The sequence below is a fragment of the Canis aureus genome, chromosome 2 (genome assembly GCF_053574225.1).
Source record: "Canis aureus isolate CA01 chromosome 2, VMU_Caureus_v.1.0, whole genome shotgun sequence".
NCBI lineage: Eukaryota > Metazoa > Chordata > Mammalia > Carnivora > Canidae > Canis > Canis aureus.
In genome coordinates this window covers 52,573,631-52,592,536 of record NC_135612.1, presented here as the reverse complement: position 1 = coordinate 52,592,536, position 18,906 = coordinate 52,573,631, and the positions used below count along the sequence as shown (strand labels likewise).

The following is an 18,906-nucleotide window of genomic DNA, read 5'->3' as shown; positions in this document are numbered from 1 at the left end:
TTTAGGTTTGAGCTATAATTACCTTTTTCTTTTGGAGGGCATAAGTTATCTGCGATAGCCGCGTTTGAGATTATCCTCCTTCCCTTTGCTAAAACATGACCTACTTATTTCTGGTAGTTATAATGAATTGTGGCTGGAATCAGTACTAGAGCTCAGTGTTTTGCTTACAGAGTTTGTAACCTTAAACCCAGTTTGCCCTAGTTGTCCTCCCACCCCTTTCCCCGTTTTAATTTGAGAGGTTCCAATAAGGTTAATGAGTAAAAAGTGCACCTACATACAAAGCCTTGCTGATATTATGGGTATTATTCTCAGGTTACTCTCCAGCCTCCTTAATTTACAGCCATATTTAATTTCCAGGTGACTGTAAAAGTCATGTAATGAAAGCTCTGGGAAGGACTAATGACTAATAAAACAGGTGGGCACTGTGGCTCTAGGAATTGATGACAGAGACTTAAACTCAGTCATAGGAGGGGGAGTACTAACCTTAATGTTCTGGAAACTTCTAGATCAAGCTTGCCGATTGATTCACACTACCACATTCATTGTGACAAAAACCAGGGGTTCCTGGGGCTTCCTTGTTAGGTAGAGCAGAGCACTGGTTGTTTAGAGGGCTAGTCACCCAGGGCCCATTCAGAGAAAGTAGAAAACTCTGCCACCTATGGCATTTGAATGCTTTTCAGGTTCCCCCTCTGATCTTAATTGCTACAAATCTCAAATGTATCGTCCAGATGCTCTTGGCTGAAAGAACATTTATGAAGAAAGAAATGGAAAATGCCTCCCTGATTTTTCATTTGTTCAGCAGCAGTTCCCTGCTTGGTTACAACTTGCCTGGGCAGTTTTAGGACACAGTGTACTTCAGGTTTCTCTCTGCATGTTAGAAATCTTAAGAAGGAAAATAAATGTCCCTAAATTGAACTTTCAACTGTACATATACAAGAGAAAATAATTTGCCAACAGGCAGCTACAGGCTACCAATCACTTTCTCAGCAGGAAGGAAAATTAAATCTGGCATTTTAAAAAAGTGCTTTTTATTTCAGGCTGGGTTGGGTAGCAAGGAGGGGGAATAAAGAGTAGGAAGGAAAAATATTGAATTTGCAGAGTCAGAAATGCAAGATTGGAAACCTTTCTACACATGTATGTGGGCCAGTTCAGTAATTCTAGCAGCACAGATACGGTGGTAAATCCAGCAGTTCTGACCATAACTGATGGCCCTTGGCTGATAAAGTTTACTGAGGCTTCCTCCTCTCCCAGAACCACCTGGAGCCACATTTTTATGCTAGTGCAGGAGAAGTGTTTGCTTGTTTTACTTGAGTACTTTGAATTTTCAACCAAGTGGTAGGTTTCCAAGGCATGGCTGTATACCCAGCTGTCTCATAGCTGTCTCTGTTCTTCTGCAGGCATCTTTCTTTGTGGTGTACAATATGGTGACAACAGAGGTGATTGCCGTGTTTGAGAATACATCAGATGAGCTTCTAGAGCTCTTTGAGAACTTCTGTGACCTCTTCCGTAATGCAACCCTACACAGTGAAGTCCAGTTTCCCTGCTCAGCTTCCAGCAACAATTTTGCAAGGCAGATCCAGCGCCGGTAAGCTCTTCCACCAGGCTTAACAGGCTTAATTTTTCTTTAGACAAGTCACTGGTGTTAGGCCAGTAGTCATGTCCTCCAAAAAACCCTTCCGATATTCTCTCTGCTACCTCGCTTTGGTTAGGTCTGCCTGTTGTAATCCCTTGGGTCATCCTGAACTTCTGTCTCTCAGCACCTATGGAATTAGTTGTGCGTTATCTGTGAATCCTCCTAGAGGAAGGAGAGCAGTGTGAGAGCTGCCTAAGAGATGCAGAAAGGTAGAGACTATATCTTTATTATTTATTCTTATAGTCTCATGATGCACTGTCAAGCATTTAAGCATTTTTTCAGTGAATGACTAAGGAAATAATTTTAGAACTTTTGGTTAAACATGATGTGTTGAGCACATGTGTTTATCTCTGCTCCATCCCCAAACCCCACTAAAATGACAATAAAGCAGTAAGAGGTATACATTTAACAAGAGCAAAGAGAATGGGAGAGGAGAGACATTGAAGACGGGAGATGATTGGCAACAGGAGAGGGATCTGAATCAGTGTCGGGAGCTGATAAGCTAATTGATCAGCGGTAACCTATGACTTGGCACACTCCAGAGAACAAAAACTTAAGACTGCAGAATTTAGCCATCAAGAAACAGGTTGCCTTGCTCCAGAGAACTCTGGAAAGGGTTGGGGAATCGGATGCTCCTAGTCACTCTGACAATACCTGTGACGTAGGCTTAAAGCAGGAGGATTGGGTAAAGGTCTGGAAAGGCCCCATTGCCCCCTTCTCTAAGCCTGCTCTGCCAGATAACTGTCTTCCCCACCTTCTCAGGAGGCTGGAGGTTTAGTCTCTGGAGAAATTGAGCCATATAGGCACTGGTTTCACATTCATGAGGCACAGCTGAGGCAAGGATGGGATTTGTCATGCTAAAAACAAGAATTAAGTGAAAGCCAACAAACTGAAGGTAAGATTCCTGTCCCCTTTATCAGATATGGCAGCCAAGTGTATACTTCTCAGGCAGGAGGTTAGAGATTTTTACCTAGGGAAAAAAAAATGACCAACCCAGAGAAGAGACCCTCAGATATTCATACTTGGAGTCCCTCTTCAAACACCTGGGTGACCCTCACTTAATACCCCACATCAGCCAGGTCTTCCTATGAACTAGAGTTCCTGATAGAATTATCTGAGCACATGATTATGACATGAACGGTTACTTTGGGTCATTTGCCCAAGCTGAATCCACTCTAGTCTGTAATGCCTCATTCGACGCCACATACTAAATTGCTCCTCCAACTCTAGCCAGTTAGGGAAAATATCTGTTTTCAGGTTTCAAGATAGGTCAGACCAGAGTGAACAAATGACTCAGAATAAGCATCACTGCCACTGGAAAAAATGAACAAAGCAGGTACATTAATGTAGTGGCATCATCTTTATGTGAAAGGGTAGTACTCAATTAGAAATAGATGGATGCTGGTTTTCAGACAGGTTACTTGCCTTTTCCTTTTTTTCTGGTTCACATAAATTTTCTGCCCTATAAGCATTTCTGTTCAGCATAGAAGGATTTTTGGAGGCAGAACATGGATCAGATTTTGCTTTTTTCATTTTGGAATGAATGTTTCTGCTTTTATTATTTTTAAAAAGATTTATTTATTTATTTTGAGAGCAAGGTGAGGGGTAAAGAGAGAGGGAGAGAGCAAATCTCAAGCAGACTCTGTACTTAGAGCCCAGTGAGGGGCTGGATCAGGATGAGATGACCCTGAGATCAGGACCTGAGCTGAAACCAAGAATCCAGACACTTCACCAGCAGTGCCACCCAGGCGCCCCTGAATTTTCTTCTTTCAAATTAACTTTAAAATCAGGCAGATCATTATCAATAATTACAAAGCTCAGTACAGCTGGCTGAATGAAACCATCAAGGAAGTCACTAGGAGGTATACTTAAACGAGGACAGGGATTTTTATCTTATATTCACTGCTGTATCCATAGCACCTAGGCCAGTATCTTTCATGTGGGAGAAGCTTATTAGGTATTTGTGGAATGAATGAAGTCACCTAGTAATTAGAGGAAGCTGTGTTTTTTGAGAATTATTTCAGAATACATCTGGAATTAAGTGAAATTGTAGGAAGTCTCAGGAGGAGAAAATAAAGGTTTAAAAGAAAGGCAGGGTTCCAGCTCTGTGATCCTCAGAATTTTGCATCATACCACCAAAATATTTTGAACAACTGTAGATAGCCTCACACATGGATTTTTAAGTTGATCTTAAAATGTTCTTGCTGTTATATTTAAATAACTGCAGAAGATGCAATTTTCAGTGTATATTAAATATTGATTTTTAAAAATAAAATTATTACAAGCCTTTTCCCCCAGCTTTATTGAACTACAATTGGCATATAACATTGTATAAGTTTATGGTGTATAACTCAACACCTTTAAACATAACCCAGGGAATCTAGATGCCATAGTAGTTGGTCTTCAGTATTTGATTATAAAAAGGAGAGAGCCAATTATGCCCATACTTCTGAAATTTTACATTGTTTTTTCTTATGTTCAAATTCATATATCTATTTTATCTCCTCCACAGAATTGTATCCTAGTGCAACATATTCCATTAACTGTCTTGTCATGCTTTGCTGCATTGAAAATATGTATGTAAATTAGAGTTATTTTTTTTCTTGTGAACAATGACTCTATATGCTCAATTTTATAGTCCCTAGTAATCTTTTAGTAAAAATAAGTGAAAGTGGATCCATTATAGGTTAAATGTCCAAGAAAAAAAGGACACCAAGAATCATGAGTAACTTAAGAAAAATCTTTATTTTGAAAGAGACCAAAATAAAACAAGCAGTAGAAAAAATAAAGGAGGAACATTGCAATTGCTGAAATAATTGAAGCTGTAAAACAAAACAAAACAAAACAAAACAAACCCCAAAACATTCCTAGAACAGAAATTTAAACTTTGTTAGACATAGTTGAGGAATTCTCCAAGAAAGTAGAATAAATAGATGAAAGTAGGAAAATGGGAGAGAAATGATTTAAAAAAAAAAATCAGAAAATTTGCCCAGGAAGTCCAATATCTGGTTATTTCCAGAAGGTGCAGTAGAGAAAATGACAGGGAGGAAATAATGTAAATAGTTTTCTGGTCCTGAAGAACATAAATTTCCAGATTGGCAGGACCTTTCATTGGTGTGTTGGGGCTGGCTCCTAATGGCTCATGAAGAGCCAGTTAAGCTATCAGGAATTTTTGCAAGCTGTTGCCAAAAGTGGTCATTATTAAAAATTAATTATTTCCTAGTTATTTTACTATTATTCTCTTGAGTTTATATGCATATTTTATCTAGATGGTGAAAATACAGTATAGTTATGTGCTACTGCTCATCTTCAGACAGCTCCACATTCAGTGCTGTCACATTGGTACCCTGAAATTGACCACAGCAGTAGGATTTACAGCACAGAAAGTGGCAAGTGCTGTAAAGCATGGCTTTTGCCCTCAGATAAAAAGTTATTAAATCTTTATTAGGCTGTCTCCAGTTCCATCAAGTACCCAGTGAGAAAAAGACCCATACTGAGGCATATCATGAAATTCTGAGACATTGTGGGAATGCCTGGGTGGCTCAGTTGGTAGGGTGTCTGACCAGTATTTTTTTTTTTTTTTAAGATTTTATCTATTTATTTGACAGAGCAGCAGTGGGAAAGGGAGAAGCCTGAGCAGGGAGTCTGACGTGAGGCTCCATCCCAGAACCCTGGGATCATGACCTGAGATGAAGCCAGATGCTTAGCCAACTGAGCCACCCAGGAACCCCTAGAGTGTCTCACTCTTGATTTTGGTTCAGGTCATGGCTCAGGTCATGTGAGATCAAGCCCCACTTTGGGCTCAAAGTAGAGCCTGCTAAGGATTCTCTTTCTCCCTCTCTTTGCCCCCCCCCCCAAATAAATAAAATCTTTTAAAATGAAATTTTGGATCATTGAGGATAAATAGAAAATTATAAAAACTTGCAGAAAGAACATACATTTCACATGTCAAAAAATAAGTCCTCAGAATGGTATTGGACTTAATAATAACACTGAAAGCTTGTAGCCAATAAAATCATGCCTTCTGTGAAAAAAAAAATGATATCCAATCTAGAATTGTATATCCAATAGGATGGAACAAAGACCTTTTCAGACATGAAAGTTCTCAAAAAATTACCTCTCATGTACCTTTTCTAAGAGAGCCTCTGGAAAATGTGTTTTCCACACAAATCACAAAATATGGTACAGGAAATAGTCTGAAATTGTGTAGTTGGGTGAAACTGATGGTTTAGGAAAAGGTAAGAAGAATTGATTATACGAGAGGTTGTGGGATCTAATACCTAGGGAGGAGGTTCTGTGGTGCTGGAAGGATAAACTCTGCAAATTTAGAAATACTCATGAATTGAAAGAGTCACCTGGACAGAGTGAGAGTGAGCCAGGGGACATCACAGGGAAGACTGCCTCATCTTTTTGTCAGTGGGGAGCATGGAGAGTGGAGGTAGTGGTGCTGCTGGGGGAAGACAAACTGCTTCAACCTAGAGGTTGTCCTGGAGGCTTTGACTTAGGATCATCATATAGCTGTGGGCCGGCCAGCCCCCATGGTTTGAAGCCAGTGAGCCAGGCAAGGCATAGTGTGGATTATGAGAGGAGGTAGTAGGGGTGCCTAGGTGGCTCTCAGTGGGTTAAGTGTCTGCCTTGGCTCAGGTCATGATCAGAGTCCCTGGGATCAAACCCCATGTCAGGCTCCCTGCTCAGTGGGGAGTCTGCTTCCTTTCCCTCTGCCCCTCCCTGCCCTTGCTTGTGCATGCTCTCTCTCTCTCAAATAAAATCTTAAAAAAAAAAAAAAAATGAGAGGTAGTATTAGAACTTGGCTGAAAAGCAGCTGAAAACCAAAAACCTCAGGATCTTTGATTCAAACTCATTCAAAAGGGAAAGAAAGAAATTCTCCTTGGCCCAAGATTTAATGTTATGATTGACACCGAGGCTGTGAAAATTAGTCTCAAGAGGAGTAACGGAAAAACAGTATTGATAGCTTGGCTGTCTTCGAGGGAAACAAAATTATTGATCTCCATCCAGCATCAGAGGTTAATGGTAAAGACAGAATCCATCTCATCAAGTTTTCTGGTCTCCACAAATTTGGGAGCATTCAAGTTTTAAAATTTATTTCATTAGTTTTCATTCCATTAATTTCAGGCATGAGATGTTATGTTTTTTCCTGGACTAAAAATATATTTTCCCCTTGAATTTTAAACCATATGATCTGCTTTGATATAGAGATTTTTAAAAATATATTATTGATAGTTGGACAGTCTTTCTAAGAAACTATAGGAAAGTGAAAAAGAAGAAAAAAAAATAGAAATGTGATTACACAAACACAATTATCATTTTGATGTATTACTACCAGTCTTTTTTTTTAAGTCCTAGATTTTTTTCTTTGTTTTTTAAATCATACTGTGTATACAGAATGTATCTTGTTTCTTTCTTTTTTTTTTTTTTTTTTTTTAAGATTTTATTTATTCATGACAGAGAGAGAGAGAGAGGCAGAGACACAGGCAGAGGGAGAAGCAGGCTCCATGCAGGGAGCCTGACATGGGACTCCAGGATCATATCCCAGGCCAAAGGTGGTGCCAAACCGCTGGGTCACCGGGGCTGCTCTGTATCCTGTTTCTTTTACTTACCGTTATGGTAAATATTTCCTCTGTTACCATGTAATCTTTGAAAATCACAGTTTTCCATTAGGTTTTTAATTTTCTGTCAATTTATCATAAAGAACGCTGTATTGAATGTGCACAGCTATTTTTCTGCATATGGGATTGCTTGCTTAGGGTAAATTTCTGGAAGTGTAGAAATACTTGGTGACGGGATATGTATTTAGTATTCATGACAGTTGTGAAAAATGATTGCTTTGTTATTATTACTACAAATAAGTGAGATACGTGATTGTGTCCGTGTTACTATTCTTTAGATACTGGCGTTTCTGTGGGAGTACAGGTAGCTAGCTCTGAGCCTGAAACAAGGAATGAATAATTTGTCGAAAGTTTTGATGAAAGTTGGCTTATCACTGATCCTGAGAAGAGTCAGAGGCTGCTCTTCTCCAGGAGATCCTCTGTTCTCTATTAACTCCTTTCTAATGCAAGGTGAAGCTGTTATTTGGGGGAAGTAGATTTGAGTAGAAATGTTGTCATAGAATAGTTATGCTCGTTTTAAACTTGTTTGGAAAGTCTTTGTTAACTTTTCTAAAGTAATTTAATGTTCCCATTTCAAATTCTGTTTTCTGCTTTTTGACAATATTTGTAGCCAGGCCAACTTGTGATGTGTGAGTTCTGTCTGACTTCCTTCACTATCTAGATTTCTATTTACAGAATGAGTTGTTTTTAGACGTGTTTTATCAGTTTAAAATCCAAGGCAGCATTGTGTGCCTGCTAACACAGCCTTCCTCACTGGTGCTTTATTTTAGGTTTAAAGACACTATTGTAAATGCCAAGTATGGAGGGCACACGGAGGCAGTACGCCGACTACTGGGTCAGCTCCCCATCAGTGCCCAGTCTTACAGTGGTAGCCCCTACCTTGATCTGTCTCTCTTCAGCTACGATGACAAGTGGGTGTCTGTCATGGAGCGACCTAAGACTTGTGGAGATCACCCTATCAGGTATACTGTCACTGCTTCAGCTGCTAACTGCCTGAGGGCTAAAGATGGCCCACTTTCCACCTCTTCTTCTTGGACCTCATTTCACTGTGATTGTGTCCACTTGTACTCATGGGTCGAATTGGAAGGATAGGCTATTTCTATAATGTGAGTGCTTTTGATCATGTAGGCCCTGGTCTCATAAATGAAGGAGTTTTGCTCTCCCTGGTCTCATAAATGAAGGAGTTCTGCTCTTTGCTTCTCATCAGAACATCCAATCCAGATACGTGTTGTTCCTTTTTAAAGGTATCCAGGGTAGGAAACCACATTCCATTTCATGATAGTGTTTATAGTTGAGACTTTATAATTTTATTTCACTCAAATTATTTTATCTCCTCATGTTACCTAGTAGAAAAGATAGCAGAGATAATTTGGGAAATAGGCAGTTTTGGAGAAACTCCTTGCTTCCTCACTTGAGAAATTTTGGAATGTAAACTACTGCATTATTGCTATAGAATGTCTTAGAATCAGTCCTTCCCTTACAAATGTCCATTCCCCAGTCTCCCATTCTCTCCGTTTTGGGAGCTTGTGATGTTCTGTGTACTATGTTAGGTACTAGGGAGAGTAACTGAAACCTCCACTGCAGGGTGATTTCAGGGGATGTGTGTCCCTGGAACCTTGGGCTGAAGAGCGAAAGGCCTTTTTCACTCTGCAAAAGGTGGTAGGCAATGTTTCACGATCCAGCTTTGTTGTGTATTAAATAAGTTTGTGTAACACATTCTGTACAGTTAATCACAGTTCGTGGTATTTCCTTTGGGAAATTGCAGTCATGTTCCAAAAGCCAGTTAACTTTTTTTTTTTTTTTTTTAATTATAGAAAGCTTTAAACATATAAAATGGGAGAGTATAGTGAACCTGCATATACCCACCATCCAGTTTTAACAGTTATCAACTCATTGTTAATGTTATTATCTCTTACCACACCCTGCCCCCAACTGCCACCCTTGATTATTCCGAAGCAAAACCCAGATTTCAGAGCATTATACTCAAATTTTGGTATGAATTTCTAAGACATAAAGACTTAGAAAAAATACAACCATTATTTTATCTTAAGAAAATTATCAAAAATTAATTAAGACCACCAAGTACTTAATTTTCACGTTTTCCTGTTGTCTTGTAAATATTTTTTTTATGGTTCCAATTTGTTCCCATCAGAATCTAAACAAGGTTCATACATTGCCTTTGGTCGCTACTCCCTTAAATCCATTTTATCCTGTAGGTTCTGCTTCCCTCTTTATTTTCCTTGCAGTGAAATTGTCCTGTAGTGTTACCCACATTCTGGTGTCTGCACACTATCCCTGGAGTAGTATTTATGATTTTTCTCATTCTCCCACATTTCCTGTGAACTGGTAGTTAGATGTAGAAGCTCAAACAACTCACTTTACCTTACAAGCCCTTTGTGTGTTGGAGACTGTGTGGGTAAGGTGAATATGGTTTTCCCATGTAAAAGCATATCATGGACTTCATGTGATATTGTCAAAGTAGCATGGGATACATTCCTCTCCTTTCTAACCTACCTTTCTAATTTGAAAAGAATAAGCTAAGTAACAAATTTGGAAGTGGCTGTTGCCCCTAACTAAGGGAGTTTTTCACTTATTTTTAATTTAAAATGAGAAATGTGAGGATATTAAAGGCATTGGAGGAAGAAATGCCATGACTTGAACACTTGTATTATGTATTCCATTCTGGTCTTTGTCAGTATGCATGCTTACATGTATATTGTTGTCATCCTGGTTAGCATCATCCTTTGTAGTCTGCTTTTCTTTTAGAAATGTTTTTTCATGTTGTTCATAGTCCTCAGAGTTAGAGTCTTAATGACGGCATATTATTCCCTCAGTTAGTTGTACCACAATTGATTGAACTAGTCCCCTGTCACTGAACCTTAATTATGTCCTGAATTTTTACATTGGAGCTGCACTAGAGTAGCTGTCTTTATTCATACACTATGTTCTCCATTTAAATTAAATTCTGAGGATGTAAATTCTTGGAAATGGAGTTACTGAGTCAGAGGCTATTAATATCTTTATGTCTACCATGTGTTTGCTTTCCAAAAGGGAAGTTATAGAGCTCTATAGTTCAAAGCTCTTCATTTTCTAGGACTTTCCCTAATTCAGCCCCAACCCCACTGAACATCTCTAGTTCCCAATACCCTAGGGTGTTTATTTTTACATATGGGAAAATGTCTTAAAGTATGAGGTTGAATGGAAGTATTAGATGAAAAATTAAAGGCTACTTAGTATTTTGTTTTTATCTGTGAAAAGAGGAACCTTCTAAAAGAATTTATTATTATTAGCACCATGCTCTAACCCACTAAGCTAACTGGCCGCTTGGTAAGAGTTTATTCTTAAAAGTGAAAAACTCAAATATGGGCTGAGATCTGTATTGTCGTGTATAGCAGCCACTCACCACGTGTGGATTGTTAAACACTTACAATGTGACTAGTCCAAGTTGAGATATGCTTAAGTGTCACACATCAGATTTCAAAGGCTTAATAAAAAAAAAAGTGAAATATCTCATTAATATTTGTTTACCTGGGTTACAGGTTTGGATACCAGGATTGGGTTAAATAAAGTATATTATTAAAATTATTTTCACCTTTTTCTTTTTAACTTTCTTAATGTGGCTACCTGGAAATTTAAAAGTATACATGTGGCTTAATTTCATTTCTAGCCCTGGCCTAGACAGTCTTGGGTCAGCTTTTCTGGAAAAGGGGAAGCTGTAGTTAAGGCTGTAACTAAGGGTCATCTTGGGAAAGAGAAATAATCCAATGACTCAGGACAGCACAGTAAAATTCATAATGACCCTGTGCATAAAATGAGTTGCTCAAAGGCAGTTTTGCGGTTCCAATAACTTGGGGCTGATGTAAGAGGAGATAGTGTAAGATTAAAAAATGAGTTGCCACATTCCTGTGCTGTGCAGATTTGTAGATGGTGGTGAATATCTGTACCATCCTCTCTTTCTCTCCTTGTTCTGTTTAGGTTCTATGCCCGGGACTCTGGTCTGCTCAAGTTTGAGATCCAGGCAGGCTTGCTTGGCCGCCCCATCAACCACACAGTGCGACGCCTTGTTGCCTTCACCTTTCACCCTTTTGAGCCTTTCGCTATTTCAGTGCAGAGGACTAATGCTGAGTATGTTGTCAACTTCCATATGCGACACTGCTGCACGTAGGTGCCTCACCAAAGTCCGGTTATCTGGTCTTCCAAGACATTCCCCCCTTCTCATCTCAAGGGGACTCTGAAGCAAGAGCTCCTGACTACCAGCTTTGTTGGTTCCAGACTGTAATACCTCAGATGGGGAGAGTCGGAGAGAGGAGTGAGGGTGTCTCAGTCTAATAGAATCTTTATCATATCCAACTACTACTGATTGATGGAAAGTCATCTGGTCTTTACCTTGTGGGAATGTCTAGCATTAATTAAGTCTGTTTAATTTTTGTTTTATATTGCATTTTATTGCTATGAAGATGAGAGCATTACCCCTTCCCCCTTGGCATCTGTTCTTTGGCATTATGGTATGCAGTCTGAAGCAGGGATGTCTTGTTTACTCACAGGGACTGTGTACATCCTTTCCACGTAGCCAACAACAGGGCTGTCTTTATAAAAAAAGAATAATAATAAAGCCTTGGTATTTTCTTACTTAAATATATCCCGTTTGATGATTGCCTTATGTCCTGATCTCACCAAATGCTTCTCACATCCGTGGGTTCTGGGAAGGACTGTGAAAGGGGCCAGAGGCCACGGCTCCAGCGGCCACCCTTGGGAGAACTTAGTGGTGTGTGCCTGCACGGAAGATTGTTCTCTGCCAGGACTGTTTTCTTCCCTGGGGTTTTCTCCTGGTAATTGTTACAGCTGGAGGAACTGGGCATAATTGTATGTTGTCATGTGGAAGCATGCTCCCATCTGTACCATCTGTGTCATGCAGGTGGAAGAGTGAGTAGTTCTCTTTGGCCATAGCAGATACAAACACTGTGTGGCACGTACGGCGATTGGGGAGCTCTAGCTGGCAGACACCAGGCGTCTCTAAAGAGATCAGACCGGTTGTGCCCGGACGGCTGAGCCATTGCAGCTCCTACAGACGCTTGCTGGGCCCCAGCCCACCCCCTTCTATATGGTCTCAGCTAGTGTTCTCCAGTGGGCTTGTCAGGCTGTTTATGTTTCATCTGCATAATGTATCCACTGTTTATGTAGTAAGCTTGTTCAGTAACATCTGACTTTGAAAGCAGCCTGGAAATGCTGGGTTTCAGAGCAGGTTGTGAAAGGAGCCATGGATGCAAACAGATGGATTCTGTATCCCTCTGCCATCCAGATTGACATCCCTTGGGAACATGACAAATGTAATATGAGATACTGATTCCCACTAAAAGCAGTTCAGCTAATTTCATCATCTTCAATATTGAACAACTAAATTCATTCTCATTTGGCATTCAATACAGGATTTGAGCACTTACTATGAATCAGGTAGATGCTGTGCTACTCTGTGAAGGATGAAGAGAGAAATAGACAAATAAAGAGAATTCTAGTGCAAAATGACAAAAGCCCCCATAGTGGTTACTTGGAGATAGTGGAGGAGGATGAAGGAGAGGTGGAGAAGGAAAGCTATCCTGGGGAAGGGCCATTGGAGCTGAATAAATGGAAGCATGTCCTGTGAACCAGGGCAGAGGACAGACATTTCAGGGAGAGCTCCAGCATGCCCAAAGACACACTAGCATGGACAGGGCCATTGGGATGATAACTAACACGGCTGAACACAAGCTATGGGGGAGGCCAGGGGAATGTGACTGAATCACAGAAGTCTGGCGCACAGTGCTAGAATTTTGTGCAGTGGAAGACCTACTCCGAATTTCACAAAGACCATCGTTAGCAGCCTGGAAGATGGTTTGGGGGAACTAGAGACTGGAGATTGGCTGACAGACCAGTGGTAGTAATCCAAAGGGGAATGGGAGAGAGGATGACATCCCTGGGCATCGGGAAGGGTGAAATACTGATTCTTCAAAGGTTATAACAACATCAGGGTCCCACAGCAGTCACACATATGTGGGACTCAGAGAATCTTCCTTTGTAGATGTACCTTACCTGCAGCTTTATCTTTGCACTGGGTTGCTCGATTGCACCTGAGGGACTCAGCAGCATGGAAGGAGCATGGAGTGTGAAGTTGCTGGGGTCTCAGTGTGAATCCCCCCACTTCCACCCATTAGCTGTGTGATCCTGGGTCCATTCCCTAATCTTTCTGAAGCTTAATTTGTACATACTTCCACCTTACTCATCCACTCTCCTAGTCAAATCTTAGGTCTTTCATCATGTCTGCCTACTGAGCAATCCTCATGTACCTTCCTTGTCTGTTTACTCTCCCTCTCCCTGGAATTGCCGATTGACACCTTCGTTTCTCTTCAAAACCCCTCCTGTTTCTCATGATCACCTTGCTACTGACTCCATGACAGCAAGAGAAACAATTGGAAAAAAAAAAAAATACCATATCAACCATGTGACTTGCATATGCACTCCTTCCAGAGTGAAAGAGCCCTGCTTCTATAAAAGGCCAACTCCTCTACCAGTTCACTGGGTCCTCTCTCCTCTTGACTTCTCAATGTCCTCCCTCCTGCAATGATTTTTTTCTGCGTCTTTCTCTTGATAGGTCATTTCAGTCAGTGCATTAGATGCCCTCTAGGATCTTTCCTGCTTTGGCCTCTGATTTAGTTACCTTTAGTTATCACCCATCTCTCTGTTACCCCTCACAGAAAAACTTCTTGGAAGAGTTGTTGAAATTAAATGTTGTCACCCCACCACCCATTTTTCCTCAGCCCACTGCAGGTAGATTGTAGTGCTCACACTCACTGGAACTACTTGTCTAGGCACCAGTAACTTCGTGTTGCCAGTTCAGCACTCATCTCCTGTCCCTCTTCTACTCAGCCTCCCATCATTGGGCATGATTCATTTCTTTTCTTTTTTTTTTTTTTTTTTAAAGATTTTATTCATTTATTAATGAGAGACACAGAGAGAGAGGCAGAGACACAGGCAGAGAGAGAAGCAGGCTCCATGCAGGGAGCCCGATGTGGGACTCGATCCTGGGACTCCAGGATCACGCCTTGGGCTGAAGGCTGCACCAAACTGCTGAGCCACCCGGGCTGCCCCAGGCATGATTCATTTCTTAATCAAGAAACACTCGCTTCTCTTGGTTTCCATGAGTACATGTTTCTGGTTTTCTTCCTATCTTGCTGATTGTTGCTTCTTGGTCCCTTTGCTGTCTTTTCTTCTTCGATTCTATGTTTAGATGCTAAGTACCCCTGCCCTTGGCCTTGGAACCTCACTTCATTTCTTCTGTATATAATTTCTTTAATTGATTTCTTCCATTCCCCAGGTTTCAAATTCTATCCATATGCTGATGAGTCTCAAAACTATAACTCCAGCCCTGACCTCTTCATTCACCTCCAAATTCATATTCCCATGGCTTACATGGCATCTTCATTTGAATATTTAATAGATACTTCTTTTTTTTTGTAACCCTTTATTTTTATTTATTTTTTTTAAGGATTTTATTTATTCATTCATAGAGACAGAGAGAGAGAGGCAGAGACACAGGCAGAGGGAGAAGCAGGCCCCATGCAGGGAGCCCAACGCGGGACTCGATCCCAGGTCTCCAGGATCACACCTTGGGCTGCAGGCAGCACTAAACCGCTGCGCCACTGGGGCTGCCCCTCTAATAGATATTTCAAAACCACATCCAAAGCAATGGTCTTGATCCCATCCACCCATCTCCACCTCCAACCTGTTTTTCCTTCAAGAATTCCTATATGGCTTCAGTGTCTACCCATTGACTTCAGGCAAAAACTTAAGAACTGTTTTCAATTTTCTTTTTTTCTATCCCCCTCCACTCCCTGCACTGCTCGCACCTCTGACTTCACTCTGGGGATGTGCCCTGAGCAATCTAAACCAGTCATGGTAATCCTGTACTCCTTGTTAGTGACCAGAACTAGAACTTTGGTCGATAGCAATTGGCAGGAGGGATTGGTTTATGATTGTCATGTGACAAATCAGGTCAGTGATACTGTGAGGTAGAGGAACTGTTGGGGGAACCCTTTCTTTTGAAAATGTCAGTGAGGAACCGTGTGGCCCAAGTTCCACTCTCCACCGCCCTATGATCCTGTTCGAAGTTATCCGGAGAAGGAAGTTAACCTGGAGGGCAGAATGGAGAGAAAAGAACCCAGATCATAGATGACATAGTTGGTTGACTGGATCACACAACCCTGAAACCCACTCTACAGCTGGATTTCCAGTCCTGTGAGACAGTAAGTTTCCATACTGTTTAAGCCACTTCGAATTGGTTTTTTTGTTTCTTATAATTGAAAGCAAAGTAATAGATGCAAAGAGAAAGGCAAGTCCCCTGGGGAAAGACTCATGAAATTCCTGCCAGCTAGGTTCTTAGATTGGGTTTGAAAAGGCCTGACTGTGATTCCTGTTCTTTGATTTCTGTGAGATTCCTGGCTCCCCTAGAGCCCCCTGCATCCATACCTCAGGTGGCCTCTTGTACCTGAAAGGATGTAACTAAAATGAGAAAGCATGCAGCCCATTGAGCACTTGACCCATATGAACTTCGCAACCTCTGTGTCTTCATATTAACTTTGTTTCTAAAGAATTTAAGGCCACTCTTGGTAAATTCTAGTGCCTTCTCTCTACAGATATCCAGTGAATCTCAAGAATCTTTGGAGAAACAAGTTCTTTGCATTCAAAATGTTTAAGAAAAGTAGAGACTTCTGGGAATATATCTTTCAGATTTAATTCTTCCTGAAACTCTCCTCTCTTCCCTACTCTGCAGGGTCTGGCATGTCAACGATCAGTGCCAAGCTGCCCTGGACCTTTGAAAGGCTCCATTTAAATTTAGCAAAACCTCTTTCATTCTGAGTCCTTGTAGAGAAGCACAGTGTAAATCATTGAAAAGCCTAAATTAGATAATTTTTAAAAGAACGATAGCTTCATTATTTTCAAGTACACAGAGTAAGTCCATCTCATCCATGAAGTGTTCCTTTGTAGAAGCCCTTAGAGACTTTTCCTTAATGAATGGATTATAATTATTGGTAATCAGCATAACAGTTCTCTGTGCTACGTGCTTCAAAAGGAATTGACCATATTAAGTGATTTTGATGTTCCAGAGGGCAATTTTATTTACAACATTCATCTGCTCAGTGTATACCCTTTATAGCTATAAACCTCTGTTTAAAAAAAAACAAAGAACAAAAAACTTTTGATGGCTCTCTCCATCATATAAGACATTTGATTACCAAAGGCAGAAATAATGTAGGAGGAGAGACATACATAGTGGGGCTCATTCTTTACCCATGGTGTCCTGACAGAAGAACCCCAGGAACCCCAAGTGCAGCCAATACAAACGCTGAGCTTGATAAAAGAACTTTACTGAGTTTCCATTCCTCCGTAATATGGGGCTGATGTTTACTTTGCAGGGCTGATATGAGCACTAAATGAGTATTAATTAAGCTCTTCATACAGTAAGTACTCAATACATGCTAGCTGCCTTTCTCTCTCTAGATTGCTTGATCTGTGTGGGAGGCTCATGCCTCTTTATTTTTTTTTTTATTTTTTTATTTTTTTAAATTTTTTAAATTTTTTTTATTTATGATAGTCACAGAGAGAGCGAGAGAGAGACACAGGCAGAGGGAGAAGCAGGCTCCATGCACCGGGAGCCCGTTGTGGGATTCGATCCCGGGTCTCCAGGATCGCGCCCTGGGCCAAAGGCAGGCGCCAAACCGCTGTGCCACCCAGGGATCCCTAATGCCTCTTTAATATCACAGAGACCACCCAGTCCTGGTAGTGCCTCTCCATTCCTTGCTGACCAAGAAACACAAACTTGCCCCTTCTCCACACCCACCCTGCACAGGAGACTGGTGGCTTGGCTTTGGAGGTGGTGCCATTCTGCTGCTATGGCCTCTGTCCCCAGCATACCCCCGTCTGAGAAGATGAGAACATCCCTAGCCCTCTTTGCGGCCAAACACATTGGACTTAGAGGAGCCGTGTTTGCTGAGTTTATTGGTGTCAATTGTGAACATGTATTAAGCATTTACGATGGGGCATGAAGCTATGTAAGCACCTTGTGCTGGAAGGTATTCCTTCGTTTCATCCATTCTGAGATACATTTCTCAGCATTGGAGCATGTCTAATACCGATGTCTTATCGGTGGTGCTAGACCATGACTTGACATCACTACTGTTGTCACCTGTGCATGTGAAGGCTGGGCATGCTCTTCTTATTGTCACATCCCTGTTGAGTAAATGCCCTGTGAATACCATGTGTGTTAAATGTACATGCTATTTAAAATGTCTCCAGAAAAAATTATGCTGTGATTTGGTACTGAAATGAAAGGTTATTTTTTTTTTGAAAGGTTATTTTGTATATAGAAAAGTATGGAAGCAGAGCAGTGTGGTTAATTTTGGTCTCAATGAAGTAAAGTTTTGCACTGAAGGAATGAACATGAGGCCGTATCTCTTTGCAAAATGCAATCAAGGGCTTTTAGGAACTAAGAAAGAAAGCAAGGTAACCACTGGCAAATGAGATTTTATTGACATGCTGAGATTCGTGCAAAAGGACTGCCTGTCAAACACCCAACAAGGCACATGAATGAAGGGAAAGCTATCACATGCCTTGGAATAAATGGAAGAAGTTTTAGTCGAATAAGAGGCCTGGTGTGATCGATTCATGCAAAGCACAGGACTAATCATTAAGGTGTGAACCAATTTGTCAGAAACTTCATGCTGACTTTGAACAGAAGCTGATTAACTTCCAGGGGCCACATGATTCCAAATAGGAAGAAGGTGAAACTATAGCTGAAGTCAAATGAGAAGTGCTGATGACTCGGGGTTCATAACATGCCCCTAATGCCTCTAAAAAAAAAAAAACCAGCCTGAAATGCTCTTTGGATAAGTATATGTTTTAGGGGTACTAGGACTTGTTTTAATCCAACACAGACATGGAAGTGACTGTCACAAGGGAAGAAGTCTGTTTGACTTACAGGCCTCTAGAAACAGGTCATGAGGGATGACTTGCTTCTATGGGGAAGCACCTGGGTCACTCGGGAGATAAGGGGAGCCGGGGGAAATGTGGGTGAGAGCCTTTATTGTGGTTTCTACAGGAAGGAACAGACAAGGCAAGCTGAGTAGGTTTGGGATTGGCTAATTGGAATAATTTTGATGGGCTCTGGAACGTAGTGACTGTCCCTAGTTGTCTGATACTTGGCTCTGAGGTATTAGGGCAGCTGGATAGTGGCCCAGGATGTAAGAGCACTATAGAGGAGGTGGTTGGGGTATTGGCTCTGTATTGATTGGTTTGCATAGAAAGTCACATTCCCAGGGGAGTTGTTACTCTCTCTAGGAATTAGCTAACTCTGGGAGGGGTGGTCCCTAGTAAGTGAAATCCTAACATGTCAAAGCATCAAAAATAAAAGGCATGGTTAATACAGTATAAAATAGTAGTTCCAACTAATAAGAAAGCATTGTCATGGTATAATTATCTGGGTTCTTTTTTGTTTGTTAGTGGCACATCGTTGGTAGTCAGCCTCCAAGATGGCCCACAGTGAGCCCACCTCTTAGGTTCATGCTCTTGTGTAGTTCCCTCTTACATTGTATCTGGGTTTCTCTGTGTGACTACTAC

At 41.0% G+C, this 18,906-nt stretch overlaps 1 protein-coding gene across 10 annotated transcripts in view; it reads left to right on the top strand.

The window, feature by feature from the left end:
* The window catches only part of DET1 (DET1 partner of COP1 E3 ubiquitin ligase), a 48,687-nt gene that overhangs the window by 8,649 nt on the left and 21,132 nt on the right, over window positions 1-18,906 (top strand). For 7 of the 10 annotated variants that reach the window (XM_077871778.1, XM_077871791.1, XM_077871807.1 and 4 more), the window contains 3 exons: window positions 1,398-1,585; window positions 8,031-8,222; window positions 11,236-11,895. In XM_077871778.1, coding sequence (XP_077727904.1) covers window positions 1,398-1,585; window positions 8,031-8,222; window positions 11,236-11,425 — 570 coding nt within the window. In that variant the 3' untranslated portion in view covers window positions 11,426-11,895. Of the gene's footprint in view, window positions 1-1,397; window positions 1,586-8,030; window positions 8,223-11,235; window positions 11,896-18,906 lie in introns of those variants that run through there. The other 3 variants (XM_077871825.1, XM_077871821.1, XM_077871814.1) reach the window with 2 other exon arrangements.